Source organism: Dermacentor silvarum, chromosome 7 (genome assembly GCF_013339745.2).
Source record: "Dermacentor silvarum isolate Dsil-2018 chromosome 7, BIME_Dsil_1.4, whole genome shotgun sequence".
Taxonomy (NCBI): domain Eukaryota; kingdom Metazoa; phylum Arthropoda; class Arachnida; order Ixodida; family Ixodidae; genus Dermacentor; species Dermacentor silvarum.
The window spans coordinates 4,029,582-4,043,168 of record NC_051160.1 but is presented as its reverse complement, the minus strand read 5'-3'; the positions used below and the strand labels follow the sequence as shown (position 1 = coordinate 4,043,168).

The following is a 13,587-nucleotide window of genomic DNA, read 5'->3' as shown; positions in this document are numbered from 1 at the left end:
CATCATAAGCCAAGACAGGCCAATGCAAGCTCGCTCGCTGTCAACAAAAATAAACACGGGAATAAACTTCGCGCGGCTTTAGCAACCGGAAAGACTGTCCGCCCCAAAGCTGTCGGCTTGTACCCTAGTTTCTGCGCCCTTTCTCTGTGTGATTATGCGTGACAATCAAGCGACACTCTCACTTACTTTCCGAAGTTCGTAAATGAAACAACACAGATTCATTGCTAAGGTTTGTAACACCGAATCCCTTGCTTTCTGATACGAGTACTGTTACTGTTTCTGTGAACGACGTTTGATATTCGGTTGACTCCGATGTTGTGTCTTCAGAGCTCTCATACATTTTACGACTTTACGAACACAACAGGATGACAGTGCTAACGATCTCTCTGCGCAATCGTATTTCAGATGTATCCGGACAGGAGAAAAATGAGCGAGGCTCACTTCTCGGGGCTGCCTTCGCAGAGCAACATTTACGGCATGACGACTTTGAACATCGGCGACGCCAACAAGGTGCTGGTGTCTTGCCTTCAGAGAAACGTGTTCTGCATAGAGTACGCCAGGAACAAAAAGAACGTGTTGACGCCGTCATCCAGAGAAATACACTTCACCTATCTGCCAGGTACTCGCCATATGAAACGAAAATTTATTAATCTCAACAGAGCTTTCACGCATTCGGAATGCGGTTTCCCAACATGCTGTCTTGATATGCTTGCAGAGGGAGCCGACGTGATTGCGATCGATGCATTCAGCAAGTCGGTGCCCGACAACTTGGACATCATCATCGGAATTGCCTTCATCAGGGTAAACGTGATGTTTCTGACATTCTTATAACTGTTCGTCGACTGCAACAACAAATGTTTCTGCTAATTAAGCGTCAGTGAAACATATGCACAAAGCTATATTATCCAAGAATAACTTTAGTCAGTCGTCCACGTTCGCCAAATAGTGCTGTTTCTCAAACATCATATCACTGTTGATTTGTGCAACCACAAATGCCTTCTGTACATATCACATATAACAATTGGGCATTGAAAGTGATAGCAAAGTTAGGCATTGCACTGAAGCTTCTCAGACGGTGTTCTAAGAATACGAAGGGGTGACGTGTTGTTCATGCTGCAGAAGGAGCCAAATATCAGGCTCATTAAGTCCAAACCCAAGCACTGCACTTTTTTCGTTTTGCATTGTCTAAGGCCTTTTCTGTGAGCTGTTATTCTTGCTTTGCATAGTCAACACATTCAAGTTATTGAGTTTGGAATTCCAAGCCATCACACAGACAATGTGAGCTGGCGTAGTGGGGAACAGTAAACAATGTTGTACAACTCCTTCAGGTGCTGTGTGCATAATTGTAGACGCCAAGATATTGCATCAAAAGCAAAAGCACTGATGAAAATAATGATATTTAAGACACGTTGCATACATCTTGAAACACTTCTCAATGGACCTGCGCTGCAAGTTTGAATATGTGTAAAGTGTTTTAGTAAAATGGGCTGGAAGGAGAATGGCTGGGTGTTTGCTCTCAGTGCCAGTATGTCATCATGTAGCAGGTTCGCCTCTTTCATTGTCTTCCACAATATTATACATCAGGGATGTGGCTAGATAGGTGCTCTTTAAGTGTGCTAGACTCGAAATAGTTTATGATCTCTTATCTCACGTTCCAGTAGAGGGTACTCGGCTATAGTCCACATTATATATGTGAACTTGACAAAACTCACTGAAAAACTAAAATTTCTTAATCTGTTCCACAGCTGTATGCTTTTCATGATTCAGAAGATTCAAGAAATGTGGTGAAACTGAATTTTCAAGGAACAGAATAAATTGGCACCTCAGGGGAATAATCTGTTTGTATTAAGTTGATGATACATAAACAGCACCTGTTGACACTGTGCTTTTGAACAGCACAGCAGCTTGTAGCAACACTTCTAATCAGCTCCTCTTTTTTGTAGCCTGGAGAAAATCAGCTTGCAAGACATTATCTCAACATTTATTCTCAGTCGGAGCCAGGTTGTGGACTAGACCTTGACAGAATTGCACGTAAGCCTAGATAGTCTTTCCTTTGTGGAAATGTCTTGAAGTCCTACACCGGTGTTGTACTGACACACACCCTTTCTTTTTGCAGAGGGTTGTCAGAGCCTCGAGCTCAATTTCATTCCTTACCAGCTCACACACGCACCGTAAGTTCACAGCACAGAGTAGCATGTTTTAAGCAGCGTTGAAAACTGTCAAGCTCTGTATTGTTTGTTCCATTCTGTTCAACCAACCAGGCTGTTCTCTAACCAAACTGGCCAGAGAAGTGGAGAGTTTGTGTTTCTCCTGTGTGGCAGCGACTCCAGGATACATCTTTTCAGAGAGGTCTGTCTACTTCCATGTTCATATTTCAATGACATAAGTTTACTTGGAACTATTCAAACGTTCAGATTTTTTTACTGCCAAATGACATTGTTCTTTTGTTCTCAATTGTCCAGGATATACACCAGACCTACAGCGAGATCCCGGTAGAAGACCACTTTCCAGAATTCGGAAACATTCCTGACATGTAAGGTTACAACTGCATCTCATCCCTTGCCATCTGCTATGAGTGATGTTAGTCAAATCTAGTGAACTATAATTCGGTGTGACATATAACAGGAGCTTTGGTTATGCTCTTAAGGGTAGCTCTACGTCAGGAGCTTCTATCTTAATACGTGGGAATGGAGAAATCATTTTGTTCAGCATCCACAGAACTTAATTTTATGAGGTTCGCTATATGTAAAAGAAAAAGCTAAAACCTAGTGACTGTAGGAAGCAGATTTTTATTTTAGCTGTCAATTTTTGGACAATAATGGGTAAAAGAATGCAAAGTTGAATTAAAAAAAAAAAAAAAAAAACACTCCTGTACCAAGTTTCCAACTCTGCAGCATATTAATAAGTAACAATATCAAAATTTCATAAGTTGCTCCTATTAGCATATTTAAAGGGGACAAAATTGATGTGCTGTGCACCGGTCTCAAATATATTGCTAATTTGTTTGTAGGACTTTTGCAAAATGTTCATGTCCATTGTATAACAAACTAACGTGAGCTGTAAACTCACATATGAAATATGTCCACTTTAGATGCTCTAACGGATGCAGTTTACAGAACTTCGTTATCCGGTTTTAATGCAGAGTTACGGATTCATAAACTTCATGGTTCACATTTGTTTAAACTTACTGATTTTCAACAATTTTTGTAGAAAACTTGGGGTCCTAACTAAAAATTCTGCTTCCTACTGTTTCTAGAGTACTTTCTCCGTCAAATGCAACACATTTCATTGAAATCAGTCTAATACCCCTGTCAGACGGGCATCCGCAAACTCCTTTTAACTCCCTAGTCTTTATGTTGAGGGAGATGCATGCGATGTCACACGGTCGCCCTTCCACTTAGGGAGTTTAACGGAGCTTTTGGTCAAGGGAGATCGGCGATCTCCCTCAGCGGCTGAAGGGAGTACTCTCGTGCCCAGGCTTGTTGTTGTAAAGCTGAGAATTTAATTATTTTTGCATTAAAAATAATGTAGAGTGTTTTTCAAAACAGTTCTGTTGAAATAAATAAACGTTCAAGTGCAAATCAGCATACTCGCCATGCCGCAAAGGAACACAGAGAAGCACATGGTGGCTAGCGTCGCTGTCAGCACTGCTATGTTTAGCGAGTGCACTTTGATTTTTAGCGAGGTGTATGTTTTTCGCATCAAATATAATAAATAGTGTTTTTTATAGAAGGAGCGTTAATTATAATAGCTACGAGCGTAATTAGAAGTTACATTTTTGTAATTCTACAAACATCAAACGCCGCTGATAGCGCCTCTGGCGGCTTCTTATGAAAACTTGTTATTGGCCGTGTGACACGGCCACAACTTCCTTAAGGTCGAACTCCCTTAGGAAGTTTCGCGCTCCCTTATCCTAAAGGAGTTTGTGGGTGCCCGTGTGACACGGGTATAATGTTTGTCTAGTGAAAGAATTTCTGCGTTTTAGGAAAATTGGAGTTGGCCCCTAGTTATAGCTTCCTGTTAATGTAAGCAAGGATTCCTAAATTTTTTTAACAATCTGCTTCATATATGGGAGTTCAGCGTCTTGGTGATGGATCTCAAGTACAAGGAAGAAGACGGCACCCGAATTTCAGCCATTGGTTGTGAGAACGGATTTGTTCAAGTCGCAGTGACTGCACTGAAGAACAGTGGTATGCACCAACAATTTCTGTGCAATCTTTATTTTGTTTGTTTATTTATTTTACTCTAAGAGCCTGGATGTGGGACATTACGCATGGGTAGGGTGGTAATGTGGCTGCACAATTAGTAAAGAATGATAATTTGCTAGCGTGTAGTTGTGAACTTGGAAAGGTTCGTTGGTTCCCACTTCACATTATCCTGCAGAGAGCATAAATGTTTGATTGATTCTGGATGACATTGGGGGGACATGTCCTCCAACGTTGGATAATGGAGCCTCCTACTGTTCCACTTTTCCTATTTTCTGCATGAAACAAATCTGTTTGAGTGTCTGTAAACATACTTTGTATTATGCCTAAGGCAGGCTAAAAAAAAAAGAAGTCAACACTCATTCATGTCCTTTGCATTATCCTGGCTCTGTCATTACTCGTAATGGTGTAAATGCTCCCTGACCCAATTTATGGCAAAGAACCACCGCGCTGTACTAGGCAGCAAAACCCACGCATTTAGAAGGGGACGTCCAATGCATGAGGGGTGGGAGATGGGAACTTTTCTGATGACTACTTTTGCTCAAAAAACAGTACATGACGCACTAAAAGGAATGCAATGAAACAGATATGCAACTTCTTTTTTTTTTTTTTTTTTTTCCACAAATAGGTGAAATTCAGATTAAGTCATCGTGGCAAGTTGACTTGGACTCGCCTATCTCTGCCTTGCATCTTTTTGAAGACAGTGCCCATTGGCCATTGCCTGATTATATCAAGCACAGTGAGTTCTGCATGTAGTCAATATGATGAAGTTCAACTTTCTTTTTTTCAATCACTTTCATGTGCAGTGCAGCTTCTGAGGTACTAGATAGGTGTCAATGACAATTTTTTTAGCATTGTGAGGTACTTTCAGCATGACTTCTCATCCTGTGTAAAAACACCGTTTCTCACTAGGTGCACCCATGTTGGAGAACAAGCAAGGGTCAACTATATTCTAGCCGAGATAAAGTGGAACAAATGGAGTTGGCTTAGGGCCCGTAATGCATAGGGCATATAATCGGGTCCCCATTCAAATTACAGGAATGTGTGCCAAGGGAACGGAAGTGCAGTGAAGGATGCCAGAAAACTAAGTAGTGTGGTGAGATTAGGAAATTCAGAGTATTGATGGAAAAAAGCAGAGAAGAGGCCGATATGACCGGATCTGTTACAGACATAGGTAACAGTATAAGGTAGATATAGAAGTTTTAAGGAAGAGAAAAAAAGATTCAGGAGATGTAAAGAGACTGAAAAGCATATATAGCATACCCGATTAGCTCAAGCAGGCTAGGTGACTATGTGTCACTATCCTGTTTCAAAGGGGATACCAGTAAATCATCATCACCATTTGCAAGCATAGGGTCGTGTCAGCTGGCACAAGGCAGGGCTAATTGGAGACTGCTGGGAGAGGCCTACATCCTACAGTAAACATAAAACAAGCTAATGGTGGTGGCACCCACTTTATGCTGTGTGAATTAAAAATGCATAAGAGACCATTCAATCCTGCTTTCAAGCCTGCATTAGAGGAGGTAACCTTACTGAAGGGAGGTTTTGCGAGCAGCAAGCATAACAATACCATTTGTAGCCAATGGCAATCTTATTCAATGTTGGTGCTATTGTGCAGGTGCAAATTTTTAATAGGTAACATTATGACGAGGCAGACTTTTTTGACCCAAATATGTCTTAGCAGTGTTCGTAAGTCACTGGTTATAAAATTGCCCTCATTTTGCAGCCGAGCTCACCAACTGCTACAACTCAGGCCCAGCTCTGAAAACGCATCTTCTCATTTGCCGTGCTCTGATTCCGTCACTTGTTTACAGGTGAGGTTGAACCACTACAACACTTGAGTGCGGGCTGTTCATAATCACACACAATAACTTGTCTGCTCCGTGCAAGCGGCAGTACAACTTTTAACTTCTCTTTTTTTTTTTACCCCTTAACCATTTTGGAGGAGTCTTGCTTCTTTACGCTCTGCTATCCCTAAAACAATTATAACAAGTACAACTTATCTGGACTCTCTATATTTTTAAGCTGTTTAAAATAGTTTAGGTAACAAATTTCTTAATATATAACAAAACATTTAAGAGGTTAACTCTTCCCAGCCCGAAATCTGCAGAAACTTGAGAAACATAGAAGTGCATGTAATAACTTTCGTCAAAGTGTTTCATGCTTTTTTGCTCATTTATAACTGAGGTGTGCGAATATAGCACATGCAAATATAAGGACAAATATAATAATGCCAACTGCATATGAGCATGAATTTGTAAAACTAGAGTATGGAATGAGACACCATATTCAAACAGGGGTAGCCAATATTTTAATTAAGAGGGAGAAATGAAGGTGGGCAGGCCATGTAATGCGTAAGGAAGATAAACGACGGTCTAATAGAGTTACGGAATGGGTGCCAAAAAAAGGGAGGTGCATTCAAGGATGGTAGAGGACTAGGTGGTGTGATAAAATTAGAAAATTTGCAGGCATGGAATGGCGTCAGCTGGCGCAGGACAGGGATAATTGGAGACCAATGGGAGAAGCTTTCGCCCTGCAGTAGATATGAAATAGGCTAGTGATGAACCTATCTCAACAGTCATTTCTGCATAAAAGCTAGATAGACAAGATAAAACTTTTGCTGTGTTCATTACCTCTTTGTTTTCTCATACTCCTGATTCCTTCCAACAGGGACGTGCTTGACCGAGGCTTAGAGATGCATGCCACGCTGCCATGCAGTGACGACTTTGACTCTGTCGTTTGTGGCTGCGTTGCCGACATTGACATGGATGGTGTAAATGAGGTCATTTTGGGAACTTATGGCCAGGTGTGTTTCACATCTTTTGTGTGAGCTGTTCAAGCAAACCGAGTCACTCCGATATGTTTGCTACAACTAGCAATAGCACGCTCGTGCAGAATTAGGTCTTAACTTGTAAGTTATAATTACATGCAATATATGGAGCTACCCAGGTAATAATAATGCTGCAGTCCCAGTCCAGGAGCATGAATCACTAAGAGACGTTTAAATGTGAGACAACTATTCTCATTGACATCTTCATGCAGAGTAGAAGTCGTTATGCACTGTGCTAGTATCAGGATTGGAGTTGCGAGATAGTAAGTTTGTACCAACTGGAAGAAGGACTCTTCTGTGCGACAAGGAATCGGAAAATAAACATTTTTTTTTCCTAGCACTCTGGACTACGATAACGAAGGTGTATGCACTCATTGGCATTGCTTTTCGAGATGTTTTTCCTGTGCAAATGTCTCACATATATACCACAATACAAAAGGAACAGTGGTAAAGGCACAGTGAACACCCAGAATCAAAGCTGGCCCATTAACCCCTTAGCTATTGTAGCACCCCTAGTGGCAGTTTCTGTTTGTAATCGAGTTTCGTGATCAGTAAAAGTATTAAAGGACTTTGGCTTGGATGATGGCTTCTGTGCTTCAAGTAGCACAAGACTGTTTCAGACACATTTTTCTGCAGCTCATGCAGCCAGAAACACACAGAATTGAAGCTGGTTCGTTGGCCTCCTTAGCTGCAGTGGCATCCCTTGTGGCAACTCCTATAGCTAGGCTACTAAAATTTCGCTTAAGTTTTGTAACAAGTAGGAGTATTGAAGGAATCTGGCTGAAGTGATGGGTTGTATGCCTCAAGTTAAAGAGCTAGCATAGCAGACTGTTGCAGTTATGCAAATTCACCCTTTTTTCATATTCCACCTGCTTCTGCAGGAGGTACTTGTGTACAAGCTGGTATGCCAGCGTTCAGGCAGGGAAGCCTACGAGCTGCTGTGGCATCAGACGGTCTCCCATCCTATCCTCTCGATAAAGTACATGGACTTGACCGGAGATGGAATTTGTGAACTGCTAGTGCTGTCCACTAAAGGCCTTCACATTCTGCAGGCAAGTGGTGCTTTTATTTTACAGTACATGCTGACCAAAAAAGGAGCACCAGTTACTACTACCAAAACATTGAATTCGATCCTGTTGTGTCTCCAAGTACGATACAGTGTTGTACTGATGAAAAAATAATAATAATTGTTTGTCTGGTTCTAGCATCCATGCTCGCTTAGCGCACCGATTTTATCCTCTAAACAAATTAGCTATGCTACTGTGGAAAGCCTTTGCTCCCCGAAGCACTGAGTTTGCAGATGCCTTCAAGAATAACGTTTCATTACATCCTTATGCATGAATACATGTCTGAGAAAATAGTGCAGTAAAATAGGATTGGCTGCTATACATATTATGAGCCAGTCTTGACATGTGTCTTCAGATCTATAAAATTCTTTGTACAGTTATCAATGCTGCAGTCACCAGTGTTTTTGGTTATATTTACAGCATGACCTTCGAGAGACAGCCAGCATCTGCGTAGAAAGAATGGAGAAAATTGCAAAACTTTTGATTACGACTCCCAGCACAACGGATGAAGGAGACAGCTTGCGTGTTTGAGAAATGACGTGAAATTTATTTGTTGTATATAATACAAATACCAGAATTAAGAAAGTGTATTTACAAAATATACGAGTATATATATATATATAGTCTGGCGAGTGGTCTTCTGCAGCACTTTGTCCACATCACTTGATGCGATAGAGCATCTTCCGCTGCATGCGGTGCTGGATCTCCCCTCGTCGAATCATGTAGTGGAGCACCTTGTAGATTGCGCGTTCCGGATATTTCTGCAAAAAAAAAAAAAAAAGAAACACATCAGTGAGTGGACTTCGCGACCGCTGCTCTCAAAACAACTATGGCTGCTTTTGCTACGAGTCCTGTGTTAGAAGCCAAAGTTATGATTACTAGTTACGGTGATTATTGTTGGCAACACACAAAAAAATTCAGAGCCCTTCCCCTGTCGAGAAAATTGGGGTAAGCGAAGCTTGTGGCAAGACAACACTGTTGCAGGCGTTCCGGTTCGTTTGCTCTAAACTCAGGGTCCGCAGCTCTTCGCTGACGTTTCGCCTGGACTTCGGAAGCCTTCACGCTAGTCGGACGACAAGCTTCGCTTACCCCCATTTTCTCGACAGGGGAAGGGCTGGTGATGTTGTCTCTTTGGGTCCCACGTGTGAAAAGGGTAGTTCAAGGGCGCCTTACAGGTTTCCAAGCCCACAGGGGTATGTGCCATCGATCTTGGACCCTTTCTGCACTATCACCAGGATCGGCCCACTTTTTACCGTGACACCACCACCACTGCCAAGACTTGCGAGCCTATGAAGCTTCGCTTAAAAACAGGCATGCTTGGAAATGTTATGGTGTCAGCCTTATTGTTACAGGCCATTGCGACACACTGAGGAAGACGCCCAGTATATACGGTATTTACTAACATAATGAACACACTTTTTTCCCCGAAAAATTTGAGCAAACTTGGGGGTGCGGGGCAAAATTTTCAGCATGACTTCGAGGCAAAATTTGAGAGGGCTTATGTGGGGCAAAATTTGAGTGATAATTTTTTGCCGTCCGACACACCGGGACTGACAGCCGGCACATCAGGCGCCAAATTGTACTGTGTGTCTCACACTTTTGTTGCACGTCAGGCGTCCGATCTGGCGTTACAGCACGGCAAAAGGCCTCGGATCCGGCCGTCATTCCGGTGTGCCGGACGCCGTATGGGATGCCGAATTGTACCACGTTTCTCCTATTTCACAACAGCAAGTTTGGGGTGCAATCAATATGAGAGGAAGAAAAACATTTTGATTGGAAAAATGGGGATGCGTCCATTACGCAGTGTTCATTATGAGAGTAAATATGGTATTTTGCAAATACATTTTGCCTTATTTTTGCCCGTTCTTGATCCCTGTCACAACATATAATTGACCAACAGTGCTCTAACAAGGGATGCTTTAGGCTGGAGCCACCAGTTTGTTTGCAGAGCTATATATACGAGTTTTCTTGGGCGGATAATTCTGGCACAGTAGACTGCTGGTAAATCAACTCCAGTTAATTCGATCCTGACCCGAAGGTCCCCACTAGTGCCCATGCATTTCTATAGGCCCACACTTTCGTTATTTCGATCCAAAAATTGCCCTTTGCTGGATAATTCAAACTATGTCAGTCAGCGTGCATGCGCCTGACCCCTAGGGTGCCCCCAATAGCAACGCCTTTACTGGCAGCGTCTGTCTGGGTAGAGCTTGAATGAATGCATTGAACAAGTTATCTCCCGTTGAAAACACCATTTTTGGCATGCCCCACGAAGATTTTCAAGCAATAATGGTAGCTCGCAATGTCTGATCATGGTATTTACCAGATTCTAAAGCGCTCCGTTTTCAAAAAAAGAAAGAAGAGTATGTGGCGGTCATATGCTTTGCTGCATAACGCGGCTGTATTGCAGTGAAGCTGATTTTAGGAAACCAGCCGCCACTGTGCCACACGCATTCTTGCCTCGTTTTCAGGTAAAAAAGAAATCTGGTGCACATTAGATTTATGCTTTGTTTACCCAATTTCTGCTTTGTTTAGAAGCTTTAATGTTATCTCTACGTTCGTTTTCTACTTTGGATATATTTTAAGCGGGAGCGCGTCTGATTTGGGGGAGTGTTAGAATCGTGGGAAATACTGCCAAGTGAATCGGCAGTGTGTTTTGATGTCTTTTTCTGCATCACGTTTAATTCAACCTGCCGAATAATTCAATGAATTTTGTTGGTCCAGTCAAGGTCGAATTAACAGAAGTCGACTGTACCAGAAAAATAAAAAAAGATGGTATGCAGCATCTGATAAATGTTCAATTTGTTTGAAAGTCATACACTTGGAATCTACAAGCACAAAATGTTATGGAGTAGAGTTGCAAGTCTATTCACTCTATACAGTTGCTAAACACTAGCACATGCACAAACCTGTTTTTTCTTCTATTATTTATTTAAAGACCTAATATTTTTTCCTCTACATTTTTATCCTTCTGGCCTCTTCCAATGTGTGTCGAAGGTGCTATAGTGACTTGCTGAATAATAACATACTGACAAAAGCAGCTAGCCTCCCTCATTGATGTGAACAGGAATTGTTCACAGTAGAGTGATGAAAAACTTGTGCGCTAACCTGCTTGAGGAAGTCTTGCACGATGCTGTGTTCCGAGACCTGAGAGCCAATGGCGAAGCGTCGCTTCATTTGGCCTTCGATACGCAGAAGCATTTCGTGCTCTTCTTGTGTTGAGAACCCTTCAGCACCAGAGAGGTCACCGGACAATGCAGCATCCAGAGTTGAAACCTGAAAATTATTAAATTACTATAGTGAGCTCATCTGACATGAAATCACCAGATGTTTAAATTATGTGAGTGACAGGGACGCAAAATGTAGAAACACCACAACCTTAACTCAAACTAGGACGTTAATGAAGCTTTTGTAGCATAAGAAATGAAAAAAAGGTTACAGTAGTTTGGAAGAATGCCCTGGATGCAATGTTCAGATCACACTACCACTTATAACGGACTTTTCTCACTGGATTTCTCACTGGTCAGTAGTAACGAGCGTCTACTGTACTACCTTGGGACATTAAACACTATCAATCCAAGTATAAATTCATTGGTTCTCTAAGTTAAACACTTAGTAGCTGTAATGGTGTGAAGCAGACAGAAAAGAAAAAAGAAAATACTTGAACCTAAAAAGAATAACAGCAGCAACTTTACCAACATTCTCAGCCAAGCAAGACATCCCATCCTTGCGGTGTACTAGACTGCCCCTTGGTTAATGTTTGTAGGAAACTATGAGGCTTCACACTGTTCTCTTGACAGTCCAACATTTTTTGCCACTACGTACCTGGAAGAGCCTCAGTGCCTCGTCAACATGCCACTCAGTAGCAAATGGCTGCAACTGCATCTTGGCCAGGGATTCCGCGATACGCACAATGGCCTCCAGCTGCCTGTAAGGGTGAACATAATCCGTATAAAAATATATTTTACTATCAGCGGGGGACATTAGTGGATTCTGGATGTCAGAGTTGGAGGAAAGTGCAAATTATTGCAGCATGCTGACATTTTGCCGCGACACATCAGCGCTGAAAGCCATGAAGTTTCGTTTTCTGTGCCACTTTACTGAAAAAGTGTGAAGTTCTAATACAAGCTGTTACAGCCAAACTCTCTTATAACGAACTCGATAGCTCTGCGAAAAGTGGTCGTTGTATCAGCAGTTCATTATATGGGCACTCACCCTTCAAAACACGGAAAAATTATATTATATTCTTGGTACATTGCTTGGCAATATACCGAGAATGCCGTCGCTTCAGACACCGATGTGCCTTGCGCTATAGTCATGCAGAATTAAAGGTACTATATCTCCAAAGGTGACGGTCCGAGAATACGGCACAGTTTCTTTTGGCCACTTGTGGAATGAAGTCGCTTATTTTTGGGTGAATCCGGTATTTCAGACTTTTGATTCTTTGGATGTTTTCGCAGTCTCTGTAGAGTTCGAATTATCGGTCGGCAATTGTATCTTCATCACAGTTGGACTGCAATGCAAAGCACGCTGATGCTTGTCAAAACTTTGTGTGTGTTCTCTTTTTGCCGCGACCAGGTTTGAAGTGTTCATTACGTGTGGATGCAGTTTATATAGGTAGAGTTAAAAAAGTCATAAATGCACTAAAATGTGGTAGTACTTATAACCGATAAATTGTTATATTTTGGATTATTATAATCGGGCTTTACTGTATAAATATGGTTCTTTATGGCCAATGCATACAAGTGCACTCCAAGGCAAAAAGGTGATGCGTCAACAAGAGTGTGGACTGTCTGGCTGCAGCCCCACATGCACGCAATAGGGCATGGCAGCAAATGAAAAAAGCAGACAAGCTGTACAACTTCGAACCCCACTTGCCTTCTTACAGCACTTGCAGACGTGCAAAACCCACACTGCTTGACACATAGAAAGAAAGGTGAACACAAGTGCTCCTCTTTTCGATGTGCTCCATCTTATAGAACTAATTTAACTGAACAATTATGCTAGACCAACTACCTCAACAGTTAGTCCTCCTGATGCTCATACAGGAGCACATGACACGGAATCCTAAAGTGCAGCTGCCCTTTTAAGTGCAAAGCAATTTAGGGGCCCGGGCTGTCGGCATGTAATGTGCTCTCATGTCGTGGTCACGCGCAAAAACAGGGTCAACACAAGAGCAGAGTTGATCAAAATCAGTTCAAAATAAACTAACATGATTCAAAATAATGTAAAATATAAGTATAATCAAGCATTAAGCACATTAATTAGCAGAAACTCGTGAAAATCTTGTAATGTGGTCGCATGTCGTCGTGGTCACGTGCAACAAGGGCTTTGGCTCCATGTGCGTGGCGGTTTCCCAACAGTTGTTCCTTAGCACAGGTGTCAAAACGGATGACGGATTGCTAAACATAAGATAAACACAGGATAAAACAAGATAAACACAGGGGAAACACTTCCCCAGCTTTCACGTTAAGTGGAACTGCATCAC

At 42.0% G+C, this 13,587-nt stretch overlaps 2 protein-coding genes across 2 annotated transcripts in view; one reads left to right on the top strand and one right to left on the bottom strand.

Moving 5' to 3' along the window:
- Positions 1 to 23: 23 nt before the first annotated feature.
- On the top strand, positions 24 to 8,717 carry LOC119457453 (KICSTOR complex protein kaptin). Its single transcript, XM_037719016.2, has 13 exons — positions 24 to 229; positions 406 to 619; positions 716 to 801; positions 1,944 to 2,031; positions 2,117 to 2,171; positions 2,262 to 2,349; positions 2,463 to 2,533; positions 4,081 to 4,190; positions 4,834 to 4,944; positions 5,932 to 6,019; positions 6,876 to 7,011; positions 7,917 to 8,087; positions 8,523 to 8,717. Exons 1-13 carry the CDS (start codon positions 203 to 205, stop codon positions 8,631 to 8,633), a joined length of 1,356 nt encoding a protein of 451 aa, XP_037574944.1. The 5' UTR covers positions 24 to 202; the 3' UTR covers positions 8,634 to 8,717.
- LOC119457451 (DNA replication licensing factor mcm5) overlaps positions 8,627 to 13,587 on the bottom strand; it is a 24,260-nt gene continuing 19,299 nt past the window's right edge. Inside the window, exons 14-16 of the mRNA XM_037719014.2 lie at positions 11,925 to 12,027; positions 11,208 to 11,375; positions 8,627 to 8,863 (exon numbers count right to left, since the gene is read on the bottom strand). Of these exons, the coding sequence (XP_037574942.1) occupies positions 8,762 to 8,863; positions 11,208 to 11,375; positions 11,925 to 12,027 (373 nt within the window). The 3' untranslated portion in view covers positions 8,627 to 8,761. The remainder of the gene's footprint in view (positions 8,864 to 11,207; positions 11,376 to 11,924; positions 12,028 to 13,587) is intronic.